This window comes from Carcharodon carcharias, chromosome 21, assembly GCF_017639515.1.
Source record: "Carcharodon carcharias isolate sCarCar2 chromosome 21, sCarCar2.pri, whole genome shotgun sequence".
NCBI lineage: Eukaryota > Metazoa > Chordata > Chondrichthyes > Lamniformes > Lamnidae > Carcharodon > Carcharodon carcharias.
This window is the reverse complement of record NC_054487.1, coordinates 21,019,169-21,035,850: the sequence shown is the minus strand read 5'-3', so window position 1 is coordinate 21,035,850 and position 16,682 is coordinate 21,019,169. Positions and strand designations below refer to the sequence as shown.

Genomic DNA, 16,682 nt, shown 5'->3' with positions numbered 1-16,682 from the left:
CTCAAGAAAGCCTGGTTAAGTTAGCTCATTCTAAAAAAATAAATACATTTGGACTTGGAAAAGGTATCCATGGGACAAGGTATCCACAGGGGAAGGGATCCCTATTAAATTAACCTTGTTGTGACCAACTAAGGGGATTGAATAAAGAAGTGGAACCAGCTCATAGAAACATAGAAACTAGGAGCAAGAGTAGGCCATTCGGCCCTTCAAGCCTGCTCCGCCATTCATTATGACCATGGCTGATCCTCTATCTCAACGCCATATTCCCACTTTCTCTCCATACCTCTTGATGCCCCTAATATCCAAAAATAAATTAATTTATTTCTTGAATATGCTCAGCGACCCGGCCTCCACAGCCTTCTGTGCTAGAGAATTCCACAGGTTGACCACCCTCTGAGTGAAGAAATTTTTCACCATCTCAGACCTAAAGGGCTTGCCCCAAATCCTGAGACTGTGGCCCCTGGTTCTAGGCTCCCCAACTAGGGGAAACATCCTCATCCCTCTTCACCCGGGAGAATAACAAAATTGGGGTCCAATTCAGGAAGTTAACAAATTGGCGACCCATATGTGTGTGTGTGTGTGTGTGTGTGTTTATATATATAAATATAAATATATATATAAAATATATATGTGTGTGTATGCATGTGTGTGTGTGTGTATATATATATATATTTGTGTGTGTGTGTGTGTGTGTGTGTGTGTGTGTGCACGTGTGCATTTATATATGCCTGTATGCGTGTGTGTGTGTGTATATATAGATATATATATACACGTGTGTGTATGGGTAATAAATGTGTGTGTGTATTACAGTAAACCCTCAGTGAAACACGGAAATTGAGATTGAATGGCTTGTTTGGGATGGTTGGTGTTCTCGTTCACACAAGCAGATGGACAGAGAGAACAAAACTCCTGGAGTTTGAGTAAATATTCCTTTCAGGTGACAAGAACAGTTTCTTTTTGTTCATCTCAGGACCACTCTTCTGTGACTATCTCAGTGCTTCTGTTGTATTTGAGAAGAGTGGCTGTAACTAACTTTGTGTTCCTCACTTTGACTTTGGCCTTGTCATTTGTTTAAACTGTCTTTGCCCAGTAAATGTGCCAATCTTGACACTGTTGTGGTCACTTTGACAAATGAACCACAGGAGTCTCAGGTGCAGGTCACGATTGTTTATTTGAGCAATTGCAAGGAGGGCAGCATCTCAATGCAGCTTGAGACAGTACTCTGCTGAATTACAAGTGTTCATCACATTTATACATTATCGGTCACATACAAGAACAGTTTCCAGATTCCGATCTCGTCAACACATAGGTTTACATTAAACAGACAAGCCTGGTAATGGGTACATGCATCGTATGTCTCTATTTTTCACCTAGGCAGAGACCTTCCCTCCTACCTAAACCAGGACCATCTGTTCTTCCTCTATCTGTTGAAGAGCACACTTAATCTTAGTTGTTATTGCCAATGCTCTGACTGCAGTCCGGCTCCCAAGGCCTTTCTGTTGTTTCAGGCCCTAAGGCTGTGCAAGGTTCATCTGGTAACCTTTAGCTGCCGATGTGCTTGGTAACCCTGGTTGCCTGGAGATTTTAAGTAATTCATTCTTTTTCAATAAATTCTCCCTTGCCATAAATTCTTACTTACTTTCTTCCCCCTAACAACACCAAGTAACACTCATTTGCCAGTCCCAAACACCTCTCTAACAGTTTTCGATCCACAATGTCTGAACCAACAGCAATACCACAGGTTATTCTATAGGACAGACTTAGGGTCTAACAGTAATATATACTTTCACCATTGTGCTAACACCTCAGGTTATTTTGAATTCTCAGGGAACATGGAATGGATAGTTTGTAAAATACAAGTCACAGGAATGAAGAGCTTGCTGGAGGATTTTTATGCATGCACCAAGCACATTGATTGTCCAGAGGTGCAGCTAATTCAAGATGCACTATTGCTCATCTGGCCTACAGTAGACTTCATGGAGAATGGAATAGGTAAGGACAATCATAGATAATAGAATGGATGATCACTGTCTTGGAAACTGGAGTGAGTTGACACAGCTTTGGAGAATGAATCGAATATTGTTTCCTTAGGGAATGAAGTGGGTAAAACACCACTAGAACATGAGTGGGGTATTATTTCCTCTAAGATTAAGCATTCCTTTATAGCATGGAACGGGTTAACACTTCCTTGGAGAATGGAGTGGATTATTACTCCCTAAAAGAATGGAATGAGTTAACACACCCAGAGAATGGAGTGGACTATCACTTCCTTGAAGAATGGGATGTGTTGTAACGCCTTAGAGAATGGAATGGGTTAACATTCACTTTGAGAATAAGGGCATTAATATTCCTTTACAGGGTGGAGTGGGTTAGCACTGCCAGGGAGAATGGGGCGAGTTAATACTCATGCTCATGCTCTGATAAAACAGAAATAGTTGAGATAAAAATGCTCTTTGAATTGGAACTGATGTCCTTAGGGGTGGGTAACCTATACCTACATGATTAAACATAAGAAAAGCATTAATAGTATTGAATACATGATGTTGTTTTGTATTTCCTTTGTAGACGAGAGTGTCCTGTATGTAGAGATGTTGGCACGTCTTGACTTCTTCAAGGGTTCTTACCCAATGATTGATGAGCTCTGCCAGCAATGTGTAAAATGGTATGCTATGTGCCCCAACCCAATCTTCTCTCCGCTATGTGGCTTCTTCCAGCCCCCTGGTGGGCCACTAAGGACAACACTGACTGGGTTCAGCAAAGGTACACTCCATGTTCTGTTCTTACAGTGAGGCCCCAAAAGATCTGAATTTTTTGACCTTTAAAAGGCATCTGACCCAATGGAGTACATAGATCAGTGATCTTTCCTCTAATGGAGGGGTGGTGGGCTGGATGAAGGACAACCCAAAACACTCCCCAAATGGGTCAACACTTTTTGTGTCAATTTATCCAGTGTTTTATTATTATTTATGATCACAAAGAGGTTTGGGTAGAAATTCTGCTCTTGGGGGTAATTGTGAAATGACACCCAAATACTGTTTAAATTGCGTTGATTCGGTTCTGCTTTAAGTTTCCTTTAAAATTAATTTGCATAACCATAAGCTTAAAAAGCTTCCGTGAACCAACATAGCTCGGCAGAGCAAGAGTACTCAACAGCTTCTTTTTGTTTTCTGTTCCTTAAAAAGCTCTCCCAGATAATTTAAGAGTGCTAATCTGGAGTAGTCTTATTAATGAAGCTGAAAATGCATTTCTCACCAAAAACTGAACATTTTTATTTAGGATGTCCAACCCTCCAGTTGTATCTAAACTGATGCAACATCACAGAAAATAATTCAACTTAACTATATATATATTTAAGAGTTTCATTGGGTTATACACTTGTGAGTTTCTTAGTGAATTAAATATTATTTGAAGTAAAAAAAACTTTAAAAATGTGCCAGAGCTGTGTGCCTAAGTAAATGAACACAATTTGAAGAGTCTTTCCAAACCAACACATTTGGCAGACTCTCACGTCTTTGACTGGTTGGGGCATGGCCCATGTTGTGGGTGGAGTCTGATTCTGGTGAATTAAATCTTGAACCATCATAAAAAGCTCCCAGAAAACAGGAACATAAGAGATTTTGGGCTTAACTCAATTACCTTTAAAATGATTCAATCCTTTGCACTTGGATTGGCCGGTTTCACCCAGATTGCCAGAGGAAACAAATGGAACTCAATCCATTTGTATTTATTCGGGACACCCAGCATGGCTTCAGGAAATAAAGGCTGAGAGGAAAGACCCACATCATTGAAGATACTCCTGTCGATGCTAAGTTGCTGAAAATCTTTCACAAATTACCAGGTGGAAATCCATTCAGGATTGCAATGGAATTTCCCTTTTATTCCAGAATTATTCTTGGATTCTTTTAAATCTCTAGATTTTTACCACTCTCAGAAGCCTGTGGGAATCTTTGGGGATGCGTCCATTGTGTATGTGATGGCACCATGTCTACATGGCGGGTTTCTTGGGTCCATAGTCTTCTCTCAGGCTTTTTTCTGTGTCTTTGTTTGGAAGATGATATTGTTTAGTGTGTTCTTAATTCATGTGGCAAGTTGACCCAGCATAACTAAACTTAATACTCCCAATTGGGTCTGACCACAAAATCTCCAGGCTTTCAATTTCCCTGAAGTTTCTGTAGAGGCATAAAACCTTCATCCACCGTACACTCTTCATCCTCCACACAGTCTTCATCCTCCATACACTCTTCATCCTCCATAAACCCTTCATCTTCCATAAATCCCTCATCCTCCATAAACCCTTCAACCTCCACACACTCCATCTTCCACAGACTCTTCATTTTCCACACACTCATCATCCTCCATGTGCTCTTCATCTCCATAAACACTTCATCCTCCATATACCCCCAATCTGAGATGAAGAGCCATTGCACTGCACTGTCTCTTATTCTAACTCATTCTTTCTCAGGACCTCCAAGCTATGGGACTCTTGTCTTCCCTCAGATTCCTGTCCATTCTACAATAAACAAGATATTAAAGCCAAGTCTTACGGAGTCACTACATCCTGACCTTCCTTCATTTGTATGATAATGACTTACTGTATAATCCTCCAGCAGCATCAGGGCTTCCTTTCTTTATTCATTCATTAAGATGAGATGCATCCGAGGATACAGAGGGAGATGAAAGTGAAAATTTCAGAGGCACTGGTGTTAATCTTCCGGTCTTCCTTAGACGCAGGGGTGGTGCCAGAGGACTGAGAACTGCGAATGATACACCCTTGTTCAAAAAGGGGTGCAAGGATAAAGCCAGCAACTACAGATCAGCTTGACTTCAGTGGTAGGGAAACTTCTGGAAACTATAGTTTGGGGCAAAATCATTAGCCACTTAGATAGGTTCAGGATAATTAAGGAAAGCCAGCATGGATTCATTAAGAGAAAATCATGTTTAACTAACTTGCTGGAGTCTTTTGAGGAGGTAACAGAGAAGGTTGCTAAGGGCAATGCTGTTGATGTGGTGTAAATGGATTTTCAAAAGGCATTTGATTCAATGCCACACAACAGATTTGTGATCAAAATTCTAGCTCATGGAATAAAAGGGAGAGTAGGCACTTGGATAAGAAATTGGCTGAGTGACAGGAAACAGAGTAGTGATAAATGGTTATTTTTCAGATTGGAGGAAGGTTTGTAGTGGAGTTCCCCAGGGGTCAGTATTGGGACCCTTGCTCTTCCTGATATATATTAATGACCTAGACTGTGGTGTGCAAGGCATGATTTCCATATTTGTGGATGATACAAAGATTGGAAGCATTGTCAACTGTGATGAGGATAGTCTTGAACTGCAAAAGGACATAGACATGTTGGTGTATTGAGCAGACAAATGGCAGATGAAGTTCAATGCAGAGAAGTGTGAGGTGATTCACTTTGGCAGGAAAAATGTGGAGAGATAGTATAAAATAAAGAGAGAAACTCTAAAGTAAGTGCCGGAACAGAGGGACCTCGGTGTATCTGTACATAAGTCATTGAAGATGACAGGGTTGAAGATAGCAGGGTATGTTGAGAGAGCAGTTAATAAAGCAGTTTCAACTGAAGTATTCAAAAGGGATTTGGATTACTATTTGAAAAGAAAGAATGTGCAAGGTTACAGGGCTAAGGCAGGGGAGTGAGATTAGGTAGAATGCTCTTTCAGTGAGCCAGTGCAGACCTGATCAGGTCTAAATAACTTCCTTCTGCACTGTAAAGATTCTGTGATTCTGTGGGATGTGGGTGTCGCAGGTTAGGCCAGAATTTACTACCATATATTTTATTAATAGGTTTTATTAATAGGGTTACTGAGTACAAGAGTAAGGAAGTCATGTTGAACTTATATAAGACACCAGTTAGGCCTCATCTGGAGTACTGTGTCTAGTTCCGGGTGCCATCCTTGAGGAAGAATGAGAGGGCATTGGAGAGAGCACAATGGAGATTCACAAGAATGATTCCAGGGATGAAGAACTGTAGCTGTGATGATAGATTGGAGAGGTTGGATCTGTTTTCCTTGGAGAAAAGAAGGTTGAGAAACTTGTTAGAGTATGGGGTATGGATAGGGTAAATGGTGAGAAACTGTTCCCAATCAAGAGTTAGAGGGTGTAGATTCAAAACAATTGACAAAGGAAGTAAATGTGATGTGAGGAATTTTTTTTTTTACCCAGAGGGTGGTTGTAGTCTGGAACTTCCTGAAAGGGTGGTGGAGGCAGCTTCGATTGAGGCATTCAAAAGGGAATTGAATTGCTATCTGAAAAGAGAGAATGTGCAAGGTTAGGGGGATAAGGCAGGGAAGTGAGATTAGGTAGAATGTTCTTTCAGAGAGCCAGTGCAGACTTGATGGGCTGAATAACCTCCTTCTGAACTGTAAAAATACTGTGATTCTGTGGGATGTGGGTGTCACTGGCTGGGCAAAAATTTATTGCCCATCCCTAACTGCCCTTGAGAAGGTGGGGGGGAGCTGCCTTCTTGAATTGTTGCAGTCTATGTGCTGTAGATACACCTACAGTCCTGTTAGGAAGGGAGTTCCAGGATTTTGACCCAGCAACAGTGAAGGAACGGTGATATATTTCCAAGTCTGGATGGTGAGTGACTTGGAGGGTAACTTCCTGGTGGGTGGTGTTGCCATGTGTCTGCTGCCCTTGTCCGTCTAGATGGTAGTGGCTGTGTGTTTGGAAGCTCCTGTCTAAGGAGCACTGGTGAGTCCCTGCAGTGCATCATGTAGATGGTACACACTGCTGCCACTGTGCGTCGGTGGTGGAGGGAGTGAATGTTTGTGGATGAGGTGCAAGTCCTGGATGGTGTCAAGCTTCTTGAGTGTTGTTGGAGCTTCACTCATCCAAGCAAATGGAGAGTATTCCAACACACTCCTGACTTGTGCCTTGTAGATGGTGGACAGGCTTTGGGAAGTCAGGAGCTGAGTTACTGGCCACAGAATTCCCTGTCTCTGATCTGCTCTTGTAGCCACAGTAGTTAAATGGCTCATCCAGTTCAGTTTCTGATGGGAATTTTAACACCAAGATGTTGTTTGACTGGGAGCCAATGCAGGTCAACTCCATTGTATTGTCTGGTAGTACAACCGTGCTAAGTGGGAGAGATTCAGTTAGACCTAGCAGCTCAAAACTGGGCACTCACGAGGCACTGTGAGCCATCAGCAGCAATAGATTTGTAACTTCATGACCCATCAATCCCATCAATCCAGCGAATCAATGAGGAGTGCGGGAGAACATGCCAGGAGTACCACCGGGCATACCTAAAATGAGGTACCAACCAAGTGAAGCTACAATACAGGACTACATGCATGCTCGACATTGGAAGCAGCACATTATAGACAGAACTAAAGGATCAGATCAAAGCCCTGCAGTCCTGCCACATCCAGTCATGAATGGTGCTGGACAATTAAACAACTCACTGGAGGAGACGCCATAAATATCTCAATGATGGGGGAGCACAGCACATAATGAAAAAGATAAGGCTGAAGCATTTGCTACAATCTTCACCTAGAAGTGCTGAGTGGACGATCCATCTCGGCTGCCTCCTGAGATCCCCAGCATCACAAATGCCAGTCTTCAGCCAATTTGATTCACTCCATGTGAAGTTAGGAAAAAGTACTAGGTACAGCAAAGGCAATGGGCTCTGACAACATGCTGGCTGTAGTACTGAAGACTTGTGCTCCAGAACCAGCTGCACCCCTATCCAAGCTGCTTCAGTGCAGCTACGACTCTGGCATCTACCCAACAATGTGGAAAACTGCCAGGGTATGTCCTGTCCAAAGAAAAAAGCTGGATAAATTCAATCTAGCCGATTACCAACCCATTAGTTTACTCTCAATCATCAGCAAAGTTATGGAAGCTGTCTCTGAGCATATTAAGTAGCACTCAGCAATAACCTGCTCACTGATGCTCAGTTTGGGTTCCACTGGTGCTACTCAGTTCATACTTAATTTTCAACAAACATCACCCCTTGATGTTCAACATCAATACCATCACTGAATCCTCCACTATCAACATCCTGGGGGTCACCATTGACCAGAAACTGATCTGAGCTAGCCATATAAATACTACAAGAGGAGGAGAGGCTGGGAATTCTGTGGTGAGTAACTCACCTCCTGATTCCCCAATGCCTGTCCACCGTCTTCAAGGCACAAGTCAAAGGGAATAGGAGCAGGAGCAACCACACAGCCCATTGAGCCTGCTCCAACATGCAATATGATCATGGCTGATCTTGGGCATCAGCTCCATTTCCCCACCTGCTCCGATTATCCCTTATTTCCCTGAGAGACTAAAAATCTGTCTATCCTAACGTCAAATATATTCAACGATAGAGCATCCACTACCCTCTAGTGTAGAGATTTCCGAAGATTCAAAACCCTTTGATTGAGGTCATTTCTCCTCGTCTCAGTCCTAAATGATCGGCCATTTATCCTAAGGTTGCACCCCCATGGATTAGATTCACTGACCAGCAGAAACAATCTCTCAGTGTCCACTCTGTCAAGCCCCTTCAGAATCTTGTAGGCTTCAATGAGATTGTCTTTCATTCTTCTGAACTTGAAGAATATAGATGCAATTTACTCAGCCTTTCATCACAGGACAACCCCTTCATCCAAGTTAGTGAACCCACACTGTACTGTGTCTAATCAAGTATATCCTTTCTTCAGTGTGGAGACCAAAACTGCACACACTGTTCCAGATGTGGTCTCACCAAAATGCTGTACAATTGCACAAGATTTCATTATTCTTGTACTCCAATCTGCTTGCAATAAAAATCAACAAGCAATTTCCTTCCTAATTGATTGCTGTACCTGCATGCTGCAAGAGCAGGTCAGAGGCTAGGTATCCTGCAGTCAGTAACTCACCTCCTGACTCCCCAAACCCTGTCCACCATCTACAAGGCACAAGTCAGGAGCGTGATGGAATACTCTCCACTTGCCTGGATGAGTGCAGCTCCCACAACACTCAAGAAACTTGACACTATCTGGGACAAAGCAGCCTGCTTGATTGGCTCCCCATCCACAAACATTCACTTCACCACCAACACCCAGTAGCTGCAATATGTACCATCTACAAGATGCACTACAGGAATTCACCAAGGCTCCTTAGACAGCACCTTCCAAATCCACAACCTCTACCATCTAGAAGGATAAGGGAAGCAGATGCTTGGGAATACCATCAGCTGCAAGTTCCCCTCCAAGCCACTCACCATCCTGACTTGGAACTATATCGCCGTTCATTCACTGTTGCTGGGTCAAAATCCTGTACCTACACCACATGGGCTGCAGCAATTCAAGAAGGCAGCTCACCACCACCTTCCCAAGGACAGTTAGGGATGGGAAATAAATGCTGGTCCAGCCAGTGACGCTCACATCCCGTGAACACATAAAGAAAAAACAGGGGTGATAAGGGAACAGGACAACTGCAAGTAAGGACATGAGTAGCAGTGTTTTGTATAAACTGGAGTTTACGGAGTGTAGTGTTCACTGGATTCATCAAGTCTAGAGGTATCAAAAGGCGAATGATGATTTCAGTAGCAGGTGAGCTGAGCAGGGATAGATTTGGGCGATGTTACAGAGGTAGAAATCAGCAGTCTTTGTGATAGTGTCAGTTTGGAAATTAATCTCACAGCCAAATATGATACAGAGGTCGCAAACAGACTGGTTCAGCCTCAGATGGGAGCCAGGGGAAGAGATGCCGTTGGTATCTGGGGAATGGAGTTTGGAGCAGGGATTGAACACTCTTCCCAATTTCTAACTGGGGAAAATTTCTGCTCATCCAGGACTGGATGTTGACTAAGCAGCTTGATAATTTAACAATGGTGGAGGAGTTGAGAGAGGTGGTGATGAGGTAGAGCTGAGCTAGCACTATGTCCTTGGATGATGTTGCTGAGAGACAGCATGTGGATGAGAAGTAGGAGGGAGCTGCAGATAGATCCTTGGGGGACACCAGAGGCAACATTGCGGGAGCAGGAAGAGAAGCCGTTGCAAGTAATTCAGTGAATACGATTAGGTGGGTGGAACCAGTCCCACCCGGTTGGATGACAGTGGAGACGAGTTGGAGGAGGATGGTTTGGTCATTCATGTGTAACAGCCAGGTCATGAAGGATGAGGAGGGAATGTTTATCTTTGTCACAGTCACAGAGGATTGTCATTTGTGACTTTGATAAGAATCTTATCAGTACTTTGGTAGGGGCGGAAACCTGACTGGAGGGATTCGAAAATGGAGTTCTGGGAAAGTTGGGGAAGCAGCAACACATTTAGCTTTGGAGAGGAAGGGGAGGTGGAGGCGGGACTGTGGTTTGCAAGGACGGTGGGGTCAAAGACTGCATTTTTGGGGAGTTATGTGATGACAGCAGATTTAAAGGAGAGGGGGACAACACAATAATATCACCTAACCCGGAGACCAGGAGGGCAGGTTGGGTGGTCAGTAGGAACAGTTTAGTGGGCATTTGGTCATGAGTGCAGGAGAGCATGAGGGAAGGTAGGACAGACACTGGAGAAACATGTGAGTTCAGGGTAGTGCAGTAGGGAGGCTTTGAGGACATTTGGCCTGGTGAGTTAATCAAACAGAGAGATGCGGCACAGTCAGCTGATCAGATGGTCTTGATCTTAGTGACGAAGAACTCCATGAAGTGAAATAAGGAGGTGGGGAGAGGTGTTTATGTAGATGATTTGCAGCAGGGAATAGAATCTGGGGTTATCTTTACATTCCAGGATGATTTTGGAATAGTGACCAGTTTTAACAGATGAGAACAGGACTCAATAATGCTTTACTTGATGGAGGCAAACCTGACAGTGAATGGCTAAACCAGTTATTCACGCTATCATTTATCCTACAGCCCATGTTTGTGACTTCTATGCCAACCCTAGTCAGATGGTGGGTTATGTATGATGATCCAAGGTCACATGGATTGATAAGTTTTCTAAAGGTCGCTGATGATAAGGTCCCAAGGCCATATTGTAATTCTACTTGCAGTATGTTAAGTTGATAGCACACTTGCCTCTAAGTCAGAAACTTCTGAGTTCAAAGCCCACTATTTATTGGATGGCACGTCAATGCAGTACCGCAGGAGTGCTGCATTGTTGAAGGTGACACCTACTGAATGCTCCATTAAATCAATACATTGTTTATCTGTTCAGGCAAAATATCCCATGGTACCATTCAAGGAAGAGCATGCAGTTGCTTTGGTGCCATGACCAGCATTTTTTCCTTAATCAACACCACCAAAACTGTTGGTTATGGCAATGTTTTACTGTTTGTGGAGCTGGGTGGACATAAACCTCAATACCTAAAATACATGGCTGTCCTTCAAAAATCACCCATTGCTTGTATTACAATGAGAATGTATAAAGGTGCTATATAAATTTGAATTATTTCTTAATAGGCTCAAAGGTGATTATACACCATAATGACAAAGGTGTGTTACAATTCTGTGGTTATAAGATTATTATGTTTTAGGACTGTGCTTTTTGATTAATAAGATCATTATGTTGCAGGATTGAGAGCTTAAATTTAGGGTAAATGAAGGGGGTCATGTACTTGTTCTGCAATCTGCCTGACTGTAAGCCTGGGTGGTTTGATTGTTAGAGATCAAAAGAAAACTTAGATTGTTTTACTGAGAGGAAGGTGCAAGGTATTTACACTCGGAGACAAGAAACTCAGTCTCTGGGTATACCTTGAGTAGACCCTGAGCCTCTCAAAGTCTCAGAAAGGTGTTATCGGTATCGAGTTGTAAACAGTGGTGCTGTAAACTATGAATTTACTTACAAGATCGAAAGGTGTCAAAATCAAAGATAACTAATTAGTATTTCTAAGCATTTCAAAGTGGTATTTCTAATAATGGATTTCCTGTTACCATGGGAAGAGGTCAGAGGAAACTATTTTGAGTTTAGGTTACAGACTTCCCTAGGAACCCAGAAATATCACAGATAGATAACGGTTTGTAGCTTTGTCCTGTGTGGTCTGCCAGCCATCTGGCAGGTAGACAGCAGGTGTTGGAAGCAACCAGGCTTGCATCTTAAGCAGAGAAAATGCTGACTATTGTTCACCATGTAGAACGCGGGTAGGCGCTTGAGCTCAGATTGAAGGCTGAGTTAGTAAGGGTTTACAGGGGCCTGGAAGATTCACTTAGCTTGGCTAGAGGGAAAGAATCTACAATGTAACCCTCACAGGTTCTGGGATTAGAACTTACCTAGCTGGGAAAATAAAAAAAGAAACAAGCCATCAGGAGTTGAGAATAATTTTAGACTGGTTCCTAGAGGACCAAATGTCCACTTAAGGGACAGTGTAACATGTAACAGTGGTGGGAGAGTTTCAGTCATGCTAAAAGTTAAATCAGGAATCTCTTTTCTGTAGATTGAAGTATAAGTTGCCTATGAAAAGGAAATAGTGTTTGGTCAATATTGTTTCTTAGTCATTTGTTGCAGTAAAAGTTTTAAAACGTGAAATCTTGATGTGTTGTTCTTTCAGCTGTTAACTAGAAGTTCGAATCTCTCTTTAGAAGTTATTGGTCTCTACGGAGAATGTAACAGGTTTGAGATCATGGTGTCAACTCCTAGGTTAAATGTAGTTTGCTAACTCCCAGTCTCCTGAGATCTTCCCCAAATCTTCATGTAGTGTGCATCCACAGACAGCTAATTCCTATTCACAGTTTCGTGCTAACCACTTGACTAGCACTGAATGTCAACTCTACTGTAGCATCTGCAAAGTCCATATGTAGCTATAAATTCCCTTCTGGCTCTAGGTGTGACTGCGATGGAGCTAAGCGCTGATTGCACTGTGCTGGTGGCAGGCTCCATGGATGGAACAATGATCGTGTGGAACCTGCAGGACATTGAAGTGATTCACACATTAACGGGACATTCTGGTGAGGCAGAACAGTTTTCAATGATCTTACCTAGACCTGAAACCAAGTACAAGCTAACAACACTTACTGGTTGATAAATTATAGCCTGTTTGTTCAATGTTTCTAAATTAAAAGCTTCACCAATTGGAGAGTGAACCTGATTACCAGTGGTTTATGACACTATCTGCCATTTTGTGAAACCTTAGGTTGAGCAGAGACCGAGGCCAACAGAGTAAGCACAGCTTCTGGCCTGTATAACCATTATAGCTCTAGAGTAAATGTCTCCTTTTTGCTGCCTGAAAGGATCTTACTTGGGTTTTGGTCTTCCCATCCCAGCACTTGGTAAGTTTTATAGTATCAGCCTTTGTCATGAAATGATCAAGAGCCAAACAAGGTTGAAAAGAGTTAAAGATAAACTGAGGTAAATCATCAAGTAATAATTTGGTGAGGCCAAGTTTGCATTTGAAAAGGCCAAGAATGGAGGGAGAGGAAGATAGAGGTTGGGTGAGGAGCACTTTTTGAAGTCCTGTTTGAGCAAGAGGTGGTGAAATAAGTCTTGTTTTCGGCACAAAGGAGAGGAAAATAGAGTCAATTTGCAGCTCGTGAGGGATAAGAGACAAGTTTTGAGAACGGTCTTCTGCCATTTGTAAGTAAACCTGTGAGTCCCAGAGCAGTGAAGATTAACCTTTGAGGCTAGAGATCACAGCATTTTGTTGAGGAACTTTACTCTAAATCTAACTGTAATTAATCTGGGATTGCTTGTTGTTGACATGTAGGCCCTGATATTTACAGAGAGGTGGAGAGGGTGCAGGGGAGAGACTGAAAACAGCCTATGAACCTGGGAGAAGCTGGAGATACAGAAGTCCTGCTAATCTTAATGGCATCATCAACATCTTATATTCCACCTCTCACCCAGTAGCCAGCTAAATGGATGGGCTGGCCCAGGGAGAGGAGGAGTTGGGAGGGAATATCAGTGACAAGGCTGCAACTGGGGACCCTGGGCTGGACCTCGGCAATTAGGAGGCCGGAGGGCCAGTGATCAGATTTGTGGGTGAGGTTGGAAACTGGGGCTGTAGTGGCAGGTTGCTGGGGATTGGGGGGAGGCTTGCAATGGGTGAAAAGTGGGGAATCCAATGGATCCTTGCAAGGGCCCAGGGCGAGCACTTGTGAAGCTGGCAGTTCCCTCTTCACTTTCCTCACTGGATTTCCTGACCTTGGGGAACCCATGCAACAACAATCGATTTCAAATCAGGCTCCCAATTTCAATATGAAAACGAGTGTCCTCCCTCTCCACAGCAGGATGCTAAAACACCCCAACATCCAATCGCATAACAATGATGGCGGGCACGTGACTAATGGGTTAAAATACATTCTGCACATGTAACTTTTTGACACTCCCCCCTCAGTCCCCTTCCTCTCATTGTTGGAGGGGGAGGGGCCTTTAATATTGAGGCCTAAGGGTCTGAAGTAGAAACTGTTCCCATCAATATTTTAAGCATCTTCATAAAAAAGATGCTGTTTTAGGAAAATCCTGGTTTAAGTCGACCAGCTAATATCAAAAGATTCCCAGTCCCACTCTCAGCTTGTGTTGTGTTAGCAACGATCTCAGCAACAATTGGTCTCAGTGTGTCTGACCTGGGAGGGGAAGTGGGGAATGGGGGAACAGTGGAACAAACTGCTCCTCAGCAATGTCTTTTAGCTCTAATTCGAAGGTGCAGATGTGTAAATATGAGTGGTAATGATTCCAAGGATGAGGAATTTCAGTTTTGAAGATAGTCTGGAGGAGTTGGGATTGTTTTCTTTGCAGAAGAGAAGACTGAGAGGAGATTTAATAGGGGTGTTCAAAATTATAAAGGGTCTGGACAGAGTAGACAGAGAGAAACTGAAAGGATCGAGAACAAGAGGACACATTTAAGAAAATTGGCAAAAGAAGCAAAGCGACTTGAGGAAAAGCTTTCTCATGCAGCGAGTGGTTGAGGTCTGGATGCACTGCCTGAGGGCATCATGGAGGCAGGTTCAATGGAGGCATTCAAGAGGGAATTGGATTATTATCTGGAACCTTACAGGAGGGAGCATGGCACTAGGTGTATCACTTGGAGAGCTGACGCAGACATGACAGGCTGAATGGCCTCCTTCTGTACTGTTACGTCTCTGTGATTCTGGTTATATAGCTGACGGTACTTGTCATCTGGGTTTAGAGTGGGACAGCAGCAGACTGGTGAGGTAGTTAAAGGCTGCTGGTGCTGCCCATGGAACTCACCAGTGCAATGGAAGATCATTTAAGAAAGTAGCATTATCCAAGAGTTGGTTTTGGGCTATCCACCCACTGTCGGATTATGGATGTACTGAGATTGCACAGCTCATTCTAAGGTCGGATCTGAAGCTAGGTCCCATGGAAGAAAGGCCAGGCCCTAACCCATTTCATTATCCTAAACATGTAGGCCCTGAGGACGTGAGGAGATTGCTCTCAGTTTCTGCCATGACTTCAGTGGGAGATTGGGAGAATCTCTGGATTTGTTTGTGTAAGCAACTACTGAAGCTGCCAACTCTCCAGGGTTGCCCTGAAGTGTCCTGGAATTGAATATTAATCACCTGGATACTGCAGTGGGCAACCCAGGAGAAACATCAAAGCGTCATTAAAAAAAGTGTTCATTTTATTTGAACACTTCTGTTTATTAATTATAAAAAAATGTTGGAGATGAGGAGAAAAGTCTGTTTGACTGACAGCAAAAAAAATCAGTGAATTGCATCTTCACATTTCCAATTGGGCTGGGAAGCTGGGGCAATGCTAGGATGTGTTGACTGACCAATGACAGTAGTGCAGGGGGTGGGGCAATTAGAGATAGAGGATCATGTGACTAACCCCCAACACCTCCCCTCACAGAAAGCATTCAACAGAGATGGCAACTCTAGGTTGAACATCTAGGTCTGATCTACCCCCATCCACTATCTTAAACGTTCGGTCCCTCCATCACCGATGCACAGTAGCTGCAGTGTGTATCATCTACAAGGTGCACTGCAGCAACTCACCAAGGCTCCTTAGACAGCACCTTACAAACCTACAACCTCTACCATTTAGAAGGACAAGGGCAGCAGGTACATGGGGACACCACCACCTGGAAGTTCCCCTCCAAACCACTCACCACCCTGACTTGGAAATATATCGCCGTTCCTTCACTGTTGCTGGGTCAAAATCCTGGAACTCCCTCCTTAACAGCACAGTGGGTGTACCTACACCACATGGACTGCAGCGGCTCAAGAAGGCAGCTCACCACCACCTTCTCAAGGGCAATTTGGGATGGGCAATATATGTTGGCCGAGCCAGTGATGCCCACATCCCATGGTAGAATAAAACTAATAGCTGCAGGATGTAGTGATAAACCTCCTGGATATTCAGGATCACACTTTATACGACGTGTCTGCACTAATCACTGCAATTTATTATCTGTGATAGCTGAGGTACTGTGCATCAAAGTGATTCACAACAAGGCTCATGCTGTGTCAGGATCCTTTGACCATACGCTGCGTCTATGGAATCTACTGACTGGGAAAGAGGTCTACTCCATCCAGGAGGATCACTCTGACTATAAGCACTTTGCACTGCTCCAGGTGGATGAAGCTACTGATGTGATCTACTCGGTCTCAGGCAGCCAGGTAGAAGAATCCTTTGATTGCTTTTTGTAACTCAGATCCCTCATACTTCACTTAGCAATTCCAAAAGGGAACTGGAGGGATCTTCCCTCAATACATTTGGTTTGAAGAATCTACTTTACTAGGCTTAGGAAACTCACCCAGTGTATAGTTGAGTTTGAACAGGACAGCAATAGACTT

The 16,682-nt window shown here is 43.4% G+C and overlaps 1 protein-coding gene across 1 annotated transcript in view; it reads left to right on the top strand.

Annotated features, from left to right (window-relative positions):
* Nucleotides 1–16,682, top strand: part of nwd1 (NACHT and WD repeat domain containing 1) — an 81,796-nt gene that overhangs the window by 36,769 nt on the left and 28,345 nt on the right. Inside the window, exons 9-12 of the mRNA XM_041215635.1 lie at nucleotides 1,828–1,992; nucleotides 2,566–2,760; nucleotides 12,750–12,877; nucleotides 16,311–16,505. Coding sequence (XP_041071569.1) covers nucleotides 1,828–1,992; nucleotides 2,566–2,760; nucleotides 12,750–12,877; nucleotides 16,311–16,505 — 683 coding nt within the window. The remainder of the gene's footprint in view (nucleotides 1–1,827; nucleotides 1,993–2,565; nucleotides 2,761–12,749; nucleotides 12,878–16,310; nucleotides 16,506–16,682) is intronic.